Source organism: Phaethon aethereus, assembly GCF_964289735.1.
Source record: "Phaethon aethereus genome assembly, chromosome: 5".
NCBI lineage: Eukaryota > Metazoa > Chordata > Aves > Phaethontiformes > Phaethontidae > Phaethon > Phaethon aethereus.
In genome coordinates, this window is record NC_138579.1 from 43,306,303 (window position 1) to 43,319,946 (window position 13,644).

The 13,644-nt window shown below is 41.6% G+C and overlaps 1 protein-coding gene across 1 annotated transcript in view; it reads left to right on the plus strand.

Annotated features, from left to right (window-relative positions):
* Nucleotides 1-5,696, plus strand: part of LTK (leukocyte receptor tyrosine kinase) — a gene marked incomplete at both ends in the record, with an annotated part of 99,626 nt that extends 93,930 nt beyond the window's left edge. The window contains 5 exon segments of the mRNA XM_082000165.1: nucleotides 1,360-1,452; nucleotides 2,062-2,163; nucleotides 3,611-3,745; nucleotides 4,098-4,188; nucleotides 4,932-5,696. Coding sequence (XP_081856291.1) covers nucleotides 1,360-1,452; nucleotides 2,062-2,163; nucleotides 3,611-3,745; nucleotides 4,098-4,188; nucleotides 4,932-5,696 — 1,186 coding nt within the window.
* Nucleotides 5,697-13,644: the final 7,948 nt, after the last annotated feature.

Below are 13,644 nucleotides of genomic sequence, written 5' to 3' on the forward strand. Positions count from 1 at the left end.
TCACCCACCTTGATCTACTGAATTTATGATAAGGGCCAATTTTTACTTGTGCTGCAAGAAGTCCAATAGAAATGCAACAGAAATTTTCTCCACAAGTGTTTTATAAAAAAAGTTTTAATTTCTCCTGTCAGGTAGATGTCCCCTGTTTTTTTTTATCATATATCACTGAGCCCAACAGTCATCACATAAAGCTTCTAACATTTATGTCAACAAATGGACAGGCCAGCTGTTATTGCTCAAGACCAATCTCCATTTCAGGAGATAAATGGAAGAGACTAGTGCTTGCCCCTCTTAACAGCAGCATATCACTTTTAAAAAAATTCTCCGGGTCAGTTTTTACACTGTTATGTCTTTAGTATAAGCAACCTGGGAATGGACCCGTTTTGTTTTAGCCAACAATTCAGGAAATAGGGATAAAAGAAATTTCATTCAGGTTCTGTATTAGTATTTGTTAGTGATGTCAGTATTACTTAGAGTGGGTCAGGAAGGGAAAAAGGTTATCATTACAGATAATAGATATCCTAGAGGGAAAAGGTAGTGTAGTGGGGTTGTGGAGATGTCACTAAGGGCTGGTCTTGTTGTCTAGGAGTCACAGCTGATGATGGAAGAGAAAGCTGAGCTTGACTTCCAAATCCTGAGGGATTTTTCAAGGCTGGCAGTAGGAAGAAACATATGAGTTGTTCAAGGAGCTTATTTTTCTTGGCAGTCAACAGGACCCCCACAGTGCTATGATTTTTAATGAGTTCCTTTTCAGAATGCATATTTAAAATGAACACAGGTCCTTCAGTCTTGGCCATGCAGTCATCACTGTCATTTGTCACAAGCTAAACTCGCACCCAGGAAGTGGCTGCTCCCATATGTAGCTTTACTTGGTTCCACAGAAGCTACAAAGCAACAGTTTATTGAATCTGGTCCTACATTGACTTTTTCAAGCAGTTTACTGAGACTACCCAATAGCATCACGTCTGTAACTGATGGAGACACTGCTGAGATGCCACTCTTTAAGAAAAAACAGAGCAAGAAAGAAATCTGTCATAACATGGTTGAAGCAAAAGAGGTTGGATCCGTCCCCGGTCATATACTGACCCTGTTTTCTGCCTTAGTGAAAGTAGACGAGAATGAGGAATGCTTGGAAAACACTGGGTAGAAAATGTGACGTAAATACAATTTAAAAATTGTGGTTAATATAAATTATAATGTAGCTGGCATTATTTCTTATTTTTAATAAGGGTCTTCTCACCTGTGTAAAGATGACTGAACCAAGACTTGCAGGACTGAGTCTAATATTCTTTCATTATTCCTTTAGCTATTTCAGTTTAGAATTATAGTTAATACTTTTTTTTTTTTTTTTTTTTAAAGAGATATAGCTGCAAGGAATTGCCTTTTGACCTGCACTGGAGCAGGACGAATAGCCAAGATTGGTGACTTTGGGATGGCCAGGGATATTTACAGGTAAGTGCAAGGCTACTTCAGATCTGTGAATAACTCGGTAATCTGTATCATTTTGACCAGTTTGAACTGTCTCATGGAATCTGAAGCTGTGGAACCATCCATTAGGTGTCTGAATTTGATAACCAGTTAACTAACTGGAATTAACAGACCGTAAATTAAGACATCTATGCCTACCAGCCAATACACTTCAACTGTGTTTATTCCAGACTGGATCCCAGCGAACACTGCAAACACATGAACACTAAACCAAGCACAGGCAAACTTATAAGCTAGTTGATCATAAATAATCTGAAATTTAAAAAAAAACCACCATAATTCACAGTTTATCATGTCAAGAAGACTTGCTGCATCAGTAACCTGTGCAAAGCATCGGGCAAATTTGATGTGTTCAGCTGTGCAGCTTCAACACCCTCAGTTTCCATCCCAGTTGCAAAGGGAGGATAAAATACTGCTTCAGTGCACTATTTGTGTTGATTACTTTTCCTTTTTCTCACTTGGCCCCATTGCCACATGCAATCCCCAGCTGCTGTTGCTGTGGTGATAAGATTTTTTATATATCTGAGCCCTTTCAGACTATGCGATGTTCTCCATGCATTTTATCTTTCCCAGAGCAAGTTACTACCGCAAGGGAGGAAGAGCCATGCTTCCTGTCAAGTGGATGCCACCAGAAGCTTTTTTAGAGGGCATCTTCACCTCCAAAACTGACACCTGGTAACAAGTGACATTTAATCACTTCTGCTATCACTGATAAGGGTCAAGAAATGTACTGTGCAAAAAAAAAAAAAAAAAAAAAAGTCTGCTCAGTAGGAACCTTAAAAAATGTCAGAATTTCCCAGAAAAATATTAAAATATTAAAAGTTTTCTCTCTGCATTCAGTAGAAGCATGGGTAAAGAATTCTGAATAAGAAAAAAATCTAATGTAAATGGAGGTAATAAAAATTTGCTATACATAAATGTAGAGTATCATATAAAGGCAATCAAGAAGTGAAAAGAGAAAGCAGTTTAGATTCCCAAAAAGTCCCAGTTAAAAATCCAGACAAACACCTTTGGAAACTTCCCTCAGCCCTCACTATCTGCCGCTCCGTTTCTATCAGTGACGAGGCCTGCCTATAGATCCTGTAAATTACCCTCTCTGTACCACCCAGGATTATTCTTTTGTATAATTTTTTTTCTGTTGTATATAAAATGACAGCAGATTTAATCAGAGGTCCTTGCTGGTTGCTGAGGAAACAATATTTATGTATTGATTCCTCACGTAATTTGATCTTTCTTTAAAATAAAGCACCCCCTCAACAGTGGCACATTCATGCACGGGTGCTGGGGAATGGAAGCCTTCCAGTCGCTTAAGAACACCTCTCTCCCTGTACAGTAGATTTTTCAATATACTGTACTGAGACATTCCCTTAAATGTCACACTGACCCGGTTTCCTGAAGTTGTTAGTGATGCCGAAGACAAAGGACTGCTTACCAGTGCCTAACTGCGAGCAGCCAGTACTAAATATTTTGAAGAAAAGTGCTACAGTTCCTGTAATAGGCTATTACAAGTAGTACGTGTACTGGATGTTTCTTCCACCTTTGTGGCAAATAGCGTCTCCTAAAATTCTGACCCTGCTGAAGTCCTGGCACAACCCTCTTGACTCCCCTGGGTCTATACGTTATTTTCAGTGGCACTGCCCAACTGACTTGTGGATGTAAAAAAAGGAGAGCAACCATATAAATACTGCTGCCTTTCAGTTTCACTGGATGTCTCTTACTTGATTTTATTCTTGAGCATCCTGTTCCTGATTCAAACATCTTGAGTCTTCCCGAGTAAGGGAGAAATCTCCATGCCAGTTCTAACAGTTCTTTTCAGTTAGACCATACATAGCAAAGGGTGTTCTCGTGTTTCTGCCTCTAGAAATAACAAATGCAGCAGAAAGAACAACTTACTCCAGAGTTATTCAAATATTTTGAAACCTCTGCAAAGCCACCTTTGGAGCTTTGATTGATTGGGTTTTTTATTATCAAAGTTGACTCATGATCACGCTAATTGCACATTACTGTGGTTGGCCTACAGCTTCGAAAGGTTGTTGCTGTGGTGTTACCCACACAGCTTCGTGCCGGGTTTGTGGAGCACAAATGAAACCTAATTGGTATTGTTGGCTGGTTTCTTATGCAGGTCCTTTGGTGTGCTGCTTTGGGAGATTTTCTCTCTAGGCTACATGCCCTACCCTTGCAAAACCAATCAGGAAGTGCTGGAATTTGTAACCAGTGGAGGAAGAATGGATCCACCAAAAAACTGTCCAGGCCCAGTGTAAGTATTTCCTTACCCACTATCCCTTGGCTTGTGGGAGTATCAAACAGGTTAGACAAAGGCAGCTAGACACCTTAGGGAATGGTGACTGCCCCCATTGTTAGGTGGGTATTATTGAATGTCTCTTGAGCCACTGCATCTTCTATACAGCTTAGAGCACTATAGGATTGGCTTTAATTAGCAGTCCCCTAATGGCTTGGAATGCAGAAATGACATGTCCACTTTTGCTCTCCTCCTTTGGGCCGTGTACTGAGTGCAGTTCCTCTGGACCCATGATCGCTTCATACTGAAACACATTTTATATAATTGCCTTTCTTGATCGATACTTTTTTTTTTTTTAACTTATTTTAAGGTACCGGATCATGACACAGTGCTGGCAGCACAGCCCAGAGTATCGGCCAAACTTCTCCACCATCCTGGAAAGAATCAAGTATTGCACACAGGTATTGGTCAGTCTTTGGTATTCAGGTAGATGATAATCGTGGAATGACAACTATCCAAAGGCACTAGCTTTGGTGCCCAAAACAAGTGAAAAGTCCCGACAGACTGATCTAATTACTTTCCCAATGGTAGTGGTGCTGATGCACAACTGTTCTTTTCATTTGGGTTTTCCAGTATCCATCCTCACTCTCCCATCATCAGCCCAACTAAAATAGGATTATACTGTTCCTGTGCAAGCGGATGCTTCCAGCTCTCAGCTTGTTCAGTAGCAAAATGTCCTTCGTTTTGTGATGGAAAGGCATTCAGAATCTCTTTCAAGGTCCATATTCTGACCTTGCCTAATTTGTTCGAAAGCCACAGCTGAATTGATATGGAGTGGAGGTGGGGAATGAGATGGCACAGTAAGTTCGCCATCTGGTAGCATCTTACAGCTACAGGCCTGTATCCAACCTCTTGAAGGAGAAATTATATACTAGCGACCCCCAGTTTAGCCACTGGTTTCAGTAAATCACGGCCTCTGCTCAAAGGGAGCATGTAAATGAGAGAGCTTTTTTGCAAGTCCTAACAGCATGCAATACCTGATGGCACGTAGCACCTTGTGCGACATGCGGCAATATTGCCCAAGCCTGATGTCAGCCTCTGCCAAAAGCTTTTTTGCTCTCATACCTATTCCTCTTACAATGCAGGTGTAACAGCCACGCTGGAGGTACTCAGGGTGTAACAGATTCTCGTCTCTCTTTTTCAGGACCCTGATGTGATCAACACTGAGCTGCCCATGGAGTGTGGCCCTGCACCAGAGGATGAAGGGAGTACAGTCATGCGCCCAAACATTTCCAGTGGCATAGTGCCCCTGTTGGTAAGCCCTTCTCTCACACCACAGACAACCCCTAAAACACTGGGCTCCCACCATGCTGGGCACAAAATTGTACAAAGTCCACAAGAGCTACTGGTGGAGAACCTGAGCAACCGGACTGCTCGAGGGCCCAGCCTGCCATGCCTCAGCGATTTCAATAGCGGGTCCTGGTTCCAGCAGACCTCGAACCAGAAGTTGGAGCTCAGCAATCCACCAACCCACAGACTTAAAAACAAAACAAAAAATCTTTGGAACCCAACCTATGGATCGTGGGTGCTAGAGAACATCTGTCACGTCAGCCCCAGCTCCAAGCTCAATGCAACACCAGAGCGGGAAGATTCAGGCTTTGATGGGAATTGCAGTTCTTCTAGCTCTCGGGCATCTCCAAGTCGAAACAACTGCCCTCACCTGGATATTGGTGGGATTGAACTGGTGAAGCTCCAGACTTTCCCCTGCGGCAATGTAAATTATGCCTATGATGACCTGTGCTATAGCACTGACCACCAGCCATCAGCTTTGGCAGAGGGCAGAGCAGCTGTGCTAAGAAGCTGCAGTCTGCATAGAGAGGAAAAGCCTTTTTATAAAACTGAGAAAACATCAAGAGAGAGGGACTCTGGTCTATCTTTATCAGATGACCTGAGTGTTACTCCAGTATAACAGAAATCGTTCTTCCAAAGATCAGGGAATGTGTGTGTCTGGAAGGACTGCTTCCTATTTCACTTACTTCCTCCATTTAAGTTGCTTCAGATGGGTGATGTTTCAACATCAGCAATGTTCTTCTTCCTCCTACCTGCCGGATCCCCAGATCGTTAGTTGCATTTCTATCTCTGTCCATCAAACATGTTCCACTGAACCAGCTTAGTGGTGGAGAACAATGGCATTGCTGCTCTGATTCAGAATACAATACTTAATGGAAGGACTCCTCCTCAATCTGCTCAGGTGAAAAGAAATGGACCTACCATCCAACCGCAGCATTTGGATGGAAATAACAATCAACACAGGTTGTGCTTTTTTCTGACTGAAGAAACCAAAAATGCATGCTGTGCCAGCAGCAACCAACTAACTTGCAAAGGCTGCTATAGTCCCAAGAGATTTTTACAGTCCTGATGACTTACTAATGATGCTCTCGCACTGTAAGGGGAGTAAATACATAGCAGCCACATTTGCACCTGTTTTATTAGCAGCCCCTGTGGAAAAACATGAAAATGAAGCTACTGCTCAAACTGCAAGCAGTAGGATGGATGAAAAAAAAAAAATCCAGGCTCCTCTGAGCATGCTTTGAAAACATGCAATGAAGAGGAAAACAAATTTCCCATTAAAAGAACAGTAGTTGGTGGGGCTGATAATATCCGTTTGAATAGTGAAGGAAATGTGCTGCTTGCCTCGTGGTGTTGCTTTCTTCACAGCTCCTGGCGTGGAAGGGACAGGTGGTTTTTCAAGACAGGGTGAGCTGCATGGTGTGGTGAGAAATGGATTGTCTTTATCTTTTAATGGACTTCACTTGGGATGAACTTCATTTTTGTAAGTACTTTGATATTCAGAAGTAACTTCGATATTCAGAAGTAACTTCCTGTGCTATGTTGGCAAGCATTAAGCTGAGGTTCTCAGATAGCTGTCTAGCATTTGGTGCACTGGAGTTGTTCTTGGTTTTAATACCTACTCCTCTGAGGTAGAAATGAAGTAATGCAAGGGAGGGGCAGCATGAAGGGGAACCTAATACAAACACTACCTTACAGTGCCCTTGACACAAGAAGGCAGAATAGCTCAACTGTTTGAGAAAGCTAAAATCATGGCTTGGCTTCACACACCTGTCATTTCTTCTCACCTTCCAGGCATACAGACTTGCTGGTAAAGGTCCTTGTTTGTTTTGAAGACAGATCATTTCTAAGGCTTTCTTCTGTTGCTTTGGGTATAAACTGATATTTACTGGTTAAAGCCTGCAAAGTAAGACTCCAAAAAAGTAAATAATTAATTTGGATTAAGCTTGAACAGTCTTGAAAGCATTTTGTCCTTGTCCCACTCCTGAATGTTGCACTGCCAACCTGCTACCTTCACATCTAATCAAGTTGTACATCAGGATGTCAATTGTAGACTCTGTCTGGTTCCTTTCTGAGGGAAGAGGTACAAGGTTCACACTTAGTGACCTGCTGCATATACCACAGATGTGGGCTGTCAGGAGAGGGTTTGCTTTGACCACACAGACTTCCTGTCCTCTGCATCAGTCAGGGATGGACTACTGAGACACGTTACAGAAAAGCAGAGTGCAGAGTCTGAATCCATCTTGAGTACAATCCATCTTCAGCTCAGGTTTATGCTTTGTTGTTCTGACTTTGTATCTGTCCCAAGCTTTTTACAGTTTTAGGCCTTTGGCTTTAGAACGAGTATTTTATACACTGTCGTTTCCAGACCTGCATGGTGGTGATGGCCACCTTCCAGCAATGACCCGTATGGTACAGAAATAATTCCAAATCCGTGTTGGGAAATGACAGGTGGTCAGAACAGAGGGATCCCTCTGTGTCTGGGCAAATACCAGGAGCGGTGGGAGGACTGATGGGCTTAGTGACCAAGGGAGATGGTTGCCCTTCCCTCATGCTCTTCTTTTCTTTTCACCTTTGCTTTAGCTCTCTGGCTTCTCTCCTGTTTAGCTCATTGCCTGTCCCATCTTACACCCAGCAGCTGCTACAGCCCAGTTAGTGAGATGAGGCCAGAAAGCCCAGTTAACTTCTGCAAAGCAAAGAAAGAATGAGAAAATTTCCTGCTAACATTTTTGGGTCCAGTTTCAGGCTGGCCACCTCTGGAACATGCTAGTCAAGAATAAATACATCTACTCTTAGCTAGTTGGAGTAACACCAGCTCATCTTCAACATCCTTACCTTTTAGGTTATGTTAGTCCTATGGTTTATGCATTAGTAAATTACACACACACACTTTCCCCCCCCCCCCCCCCCCCCCGAAAGGTGGGATACCAAACTCTCCCAGCAGTTGTGACTGGGCATCAGCAACTCAGCCCCTTCCCACTGCAATGTGTGATAAGGCCACAGCAGAGTGTAGTGATTCTAGTTCAGCTGCAGTGGAGGCAACTCCAGATTGCTTTCCAAACCTTGTTCCTAACATCCTGAGCAGAGCACTGGTGGTCATGACCCCATGCTTTTGTAGGCCCAGTAGGACTCCGCTTTCACTTCTCCTTAACCATGGGTGGGAAAGGGGTGGAGTGAAACACTTGTTCAGAAGCCATGGGAAGTTAACTATATCACCTTTTCCTCCTGCAGACCTTTTATAAAGTAGCAGGCACAAGCCAGTGCTTAATTTTTTTCACATGGAAATGACTAACACACCTGAAGGTTCCAGTGAGAAGCAGGTAGGATCCCTGTGGTTACCCAGCTTCAGCTACCCTTGTTTTCCCCATACGCAGCACTTGCCTCAACTTAATTAACGAATTTAGAAAGGCCAATAGTGCTAAAACTAGACAAGCCATTGAAAAGTGAAGTTAGAGAAGAGCACTGTTCTGTTACCAATACCCCAGGCAGTCTTGGCTGTAGCTATGCCTTCATTTTACAAATGATATGCAAGTTCTTCAGTCCAGCACTTTGGGCAAATACCTGGTTTTACTCAACAGCTGTGATAAGGTCCTCATTTACAGGAATAGTGCAGCCAAAGCTGCACTGAGGCAGAATAAACTCCATCCTGTCCAGTATCTTATCTCTAAGAGTGACCAACAGTGGGGTGTTGAAGGTCAACTATAGTAGAGTGAACACACAGCAATTATTATATATTTTCTAAACACACTTTGCTGATTTACAACAGCATGTAGCTCTGGGATGTACTGAGCCAGACACAGCGTCTTGTAACGAGACACAACACAGAGCTGCACATACTGAATGGGCTCCAAAAGAAAGAGCCAGGAATTTTAAAAGAATCTGCATTAGCAACCTGAATTTTATAAGCTATTAACTCCCTCAAATGGAACTAAAGGAACAATCTGGAATGGAACTAAATGTCAGCACAGTTGCTGTGACTTGACCTGTAACAGTTTTTCTATGCATATCTGATCTCTTAGCTGCTTTTAAAAACCATCACAGATAATTAATTTTTAATTAATATCCTGAGGAAATACTAGTAATATTCCTCTTGTTGCAATGCTGAAATGCTACATGCTGTCCAAACCATACTCTCTGAAGAAAGAAAAATAACAATCATCGCAATGGTGTACAGTACAACTTTCAGTCCTACAATTCTGAGACTGAAACTTACTGTTGTTTATACAATCACAGGTTTCATAGTGCTCAGTTATTACCATTTCAGAATATAACTTACTTGCTTGAAACTGTTTCTCACTTTCAGTGCATAATCAATGAGTTGAACCCACAGCAACAAGACTAGATTACTTTGGCAACTGAAGGACAAAACCCAATTTTGTTTCCTATAGCAATGACATGAGCTGGAGATCTGGAAGTAATTCAGTCCTGTAATCCATGTGAAAAGTCTTCCAACACTTCCCCACCAGAGAACCAGCCATTTATAGGATTATTATAAATTGTTCTTCCTGATGGGTGCCTGTCTTTTAACGTGTTACAAACTTGTTTTTAGATTTGCATGTTATAGTTGTTGGGGTATTTTTCTCCTGGGCTCAGCATTAGTACTTTATGCTGCTTCACACAATCTCATACCTACATTTAAAGAGAGGACTGAATAATAGAAGATAAAATAATAATGCAAATTTCAATTTGTCTTTCTATGCTTTCTTTTCACATTTGTTGATACTCTTGCTTCTGATTTCTTTATTATCTTTTCTCTCCTCAACTTAAATCTGTGCAGTTAAAAATTCTGTTTCTTTAAAGGGAAAAAGAAGATGCAGTTAAGTGTGTAACCCCTCATACCAACCCTTTTCCTAAGGTACATTCGCCACTGATTTGCCAATGGGCAGGTGTGCACTAAAAAGCTTCGCAAGTCTAATTAAATAGTTATGGGCTTTTGCAAGTGTAACTTATTCCACATCCAGTACCCTCCCCTACTTACCCGAAAGAGAAGAAAACGCTCCTGCTGGGAGTGCGGTTTTCCCCAGTGTATTTGGCATCTCCACAGCTGTGTCAGCCAGGACCACACTTCCTCAGACCCTCAAGCAGCAGAGCTCTGAGAGACAGTTTCTCCTGTAGACATGGCCATGCTCTTTCCTCCTGGCTGCCTACTGTTTTCAATGTGATGAAGAGACCTTAGGCATGACGTCACTAACATCCTCCTGCCTCAATCATGTCACTTTTTCATTTAGTTGAATTGGTTTTGATTTGTCGTTACCTCTGACCAGGGCAGCACTTCTTGCCAACTTACCTTTCTGGGTGACTACTGTACATAAGTAGATGACTAACTTGCATAGAAGCAGGCATAAGTTGGACAAGTGTACACAGCTATATTTGCAACACAAAATAAAGAGACACTAATGGTGGCTACTTGTTTTCCTCTCTGCTAAAGTACTCTTTGCACACAGGTAAGAGGACACACACTCTTGTTGAGGAGTGTTCCCCGTGCTGGAGGGCTGACTGCTTGTTCCCTGCTGCCACACAAAACTGCCCCACGGAACAGTTAACTGCTCAGAATCTGCCAAGTGCCTCATGATGCACAATTTTTTGATACACCGCAGGCTAAGAACTGAGATTTTTCAGACAGAGCTTACCTCAAAGGAAGCTGTCATGCTTTGCATGGATCAGGTTCTAAAGCAAACATAGCTGTGATGGGTTTTGGAACCAAGCTGTAATGTTAGCTTCTAGATGTCTTAGCACAAGAAACACTGAAATAAATAGGTTTTGTACCTTCCCTAAGGAAATTCTTGAAGATACTACTGTCTTGTGATGAAATCACAGCGGCTGTCTTTTTTCTGCCAGTCTCATTTATTTAGTAGCATACACACTTCAGAGTAACAAACACTCAACCAATACAGTCAATGTCAAAAGTGACCATGGTCAGCATTGCATTGTAGTGTTCAGAACAGATGCACTGTGGATGATACAGGCCATTTGATCTCAGTACCTTAAGAATAACAAATAATAACAACAGCAATACAAAAAAAAAAATTTCAAGAGCCCTCTGAGATACTGAAGGGTTTGGTCCAACTCCCATTGAAATCTTTCCCTATAATAGGAACTGGATCAGATGTTAAGTGAATCTCCCCCCTGTGTAAAATTAAGAGGGATTTAATTTTTACCACTTTGCTTAAATTTCATTCAAATTTATATCCTTGTGGGGCCCCAACACCCATCATTTTTAAACTTAGTTGATGTATCCCTTCGTGCATTTCTTTCCGTATTGCACCTTCTTCCAAAGAATCTCACAGCATCTTGCAGGCAATCATGAAGGACAGCCTCACACCATTCCTGTGAGGTAAGTAGGTACTATTCCCATCTGTAAAATGGGAACAAAACTGAAGCCTAAGATAGTTGTCTAAGGCCAAAAAAACCAAGTCACTGACAAAGTTGAGGGAGAGAAGTCCTACTGTTAGATTCATACAGGAACACAGCAGCTACAGTGGTAAGCATTGCTGCATCTAACTAGTGAGTTTAAAGACCTTAGTGCCAAAGTCTGATGCTGAACAGCTCACCTCTAAGTGCCTCTGGGCCAGCATATCCTACCATGCTCTCAGTGTCTCTGGAGTGAGCCAGTATCTCAGCAGAGGCATTAAAGAACTACATTGTGCACTGGTATGTGAAGGAGTACCTCAGTTATCATGCATCAGCTCTTCTATGTTACATGCCTGTGCAAAGGCATCATGTTAACCCTCTGGTAAATACAAGCTTATTCAAGGCAACTTACTTCATGGTGAAAGGTGGCAATGCTGCTTCCTCACCCTAGCAAGTGAGTGTACACAGACAGGCACGCTGGGCCATCCAATATGAATCAAGGTATCTAACGTACCCTGTGGTAGTTTGCTCATAGCCTCCAGCCGCTTGGAGCCCCAGTGCTCAGTGGCAGTGCTACACTTGCAATTTGCTAATGAAAAGCTGCCTCCTTTTCTCCTTTCCCACAACAGCAGTGGATTATGGCTTCTTCCCTTCTTACCCCTTGGCAAGCCAAAGAGCCATTTCAAAACTAACTTGCTAGAACTAGTTATCATCAACAAGTTTCTAGACCAGGATCTGCTGTAGCAGAAGTTTTCTTTTCCCCCCCGACCTTTCCAACTGATGCAGAGGAATGGGTAATTCTCCATGTCTTCCCCCAAGACCACGTACTGCAAACCATCCAGGTGCTAGCAGCGGTTGGGTTTTTTTGGAGCTGCTGGTACCATGTTGCTTCTAGTTCTCCTTTAGAACTGGACAGTCATTCTAAAAGTTTGTCTCAAATTCTCAACTGACATTTGAGCATAAACTTTTACCCTCTAAACTTCGCCTCTAGAAACTAAGTTACACTGGTGCAACAGATAAACATATGTGGCAAAAGAAAAAAGAAATTTAACTCTGAAGATTGATTAGGAAAACCACTAATGAATTCTATCACATTAACAGTCTCATTTCTAACTTTTCTAATTTGTTTTTTATTATGGTAGGACTGCTTGCAACCGCAGTCTTACAGAAAACATATTGTTATTAAAGTCCTCCCCTGTGAGACCTATTTACGTCCTATTCTCCTCAAGCACTGCTAACCAATGGCTTACCTGTTGGCTGAAGGAAAGGAGGCAAAGGAGGGAGACTTTTTTTAAATTGTATGAAATCCACCACAGATTAATTAGTCATCTCATAGCAGTTCAAAAGATAGGAGGCATCTGGAATGCTATCTGTGCTCTCTATTGAAGGCTCACTGTCACTTAAAAAAACCTCAAATAACCCACCAAAACTGTAAACCCTCTGAAACATCTAAGTGCAAAATTCATTAACATACTATCATGAAAATAAAACAGAGGGACTCTGGGAGGCCACAGAAGAAGTCTGAATTTGCAAAAAAAAAATTTTTTTTGCAGCAGACTGCAAAAGTAAGTACCAGTTTCAAACAACTTCTGTTTTCAGATGAAATGTTTCCACATGTCATTACTCCCTACAGAATACTCAATACTGCTGTTTTGTTTAAAGGTGATGAAAAAGTTATGAAATCTGACTGATCTCTGAGTACAGTAGTGTGTTATCTAAAGTAACTAATTTTAAAAGTTATTTTAGACTGTTCAATTCTAATTACAAGTGTTATAGATACGTTTCCTTCCAAATCTGGACTCTACGGTCTTTTTTTTTTTTTCCTCGTGATCAGTACTATTGAAATAGCAGTCTCCTAGAGTATGGAGTCACCTACATATATTCTAAAGTTCTCAGAATCTCTTCTGAACACAAAACACTGGCAAAAGACAGCAGTTTCTGATCAATGTGCATTACCAGCTTTAGATGCTGAAAGGGGATTAACAATCAAATAGTGATATAAGTCTTGTCCTCATTTTCAAAACTGCATCATCACATTATTAATGTTAAAACCTGGAATATGAGTGAACATGTGAATACTGATAGTTTTTACACTGCTAGTATTTAAAGAACTGTTCAAGTGACTAGAAGCAACCAATAGAGAAGGTATGTGAAGCCATTACAAGAAACCACTTCAGTCTTTTTTCATTTTAACCTAAACACTGAATTTTCTGTGG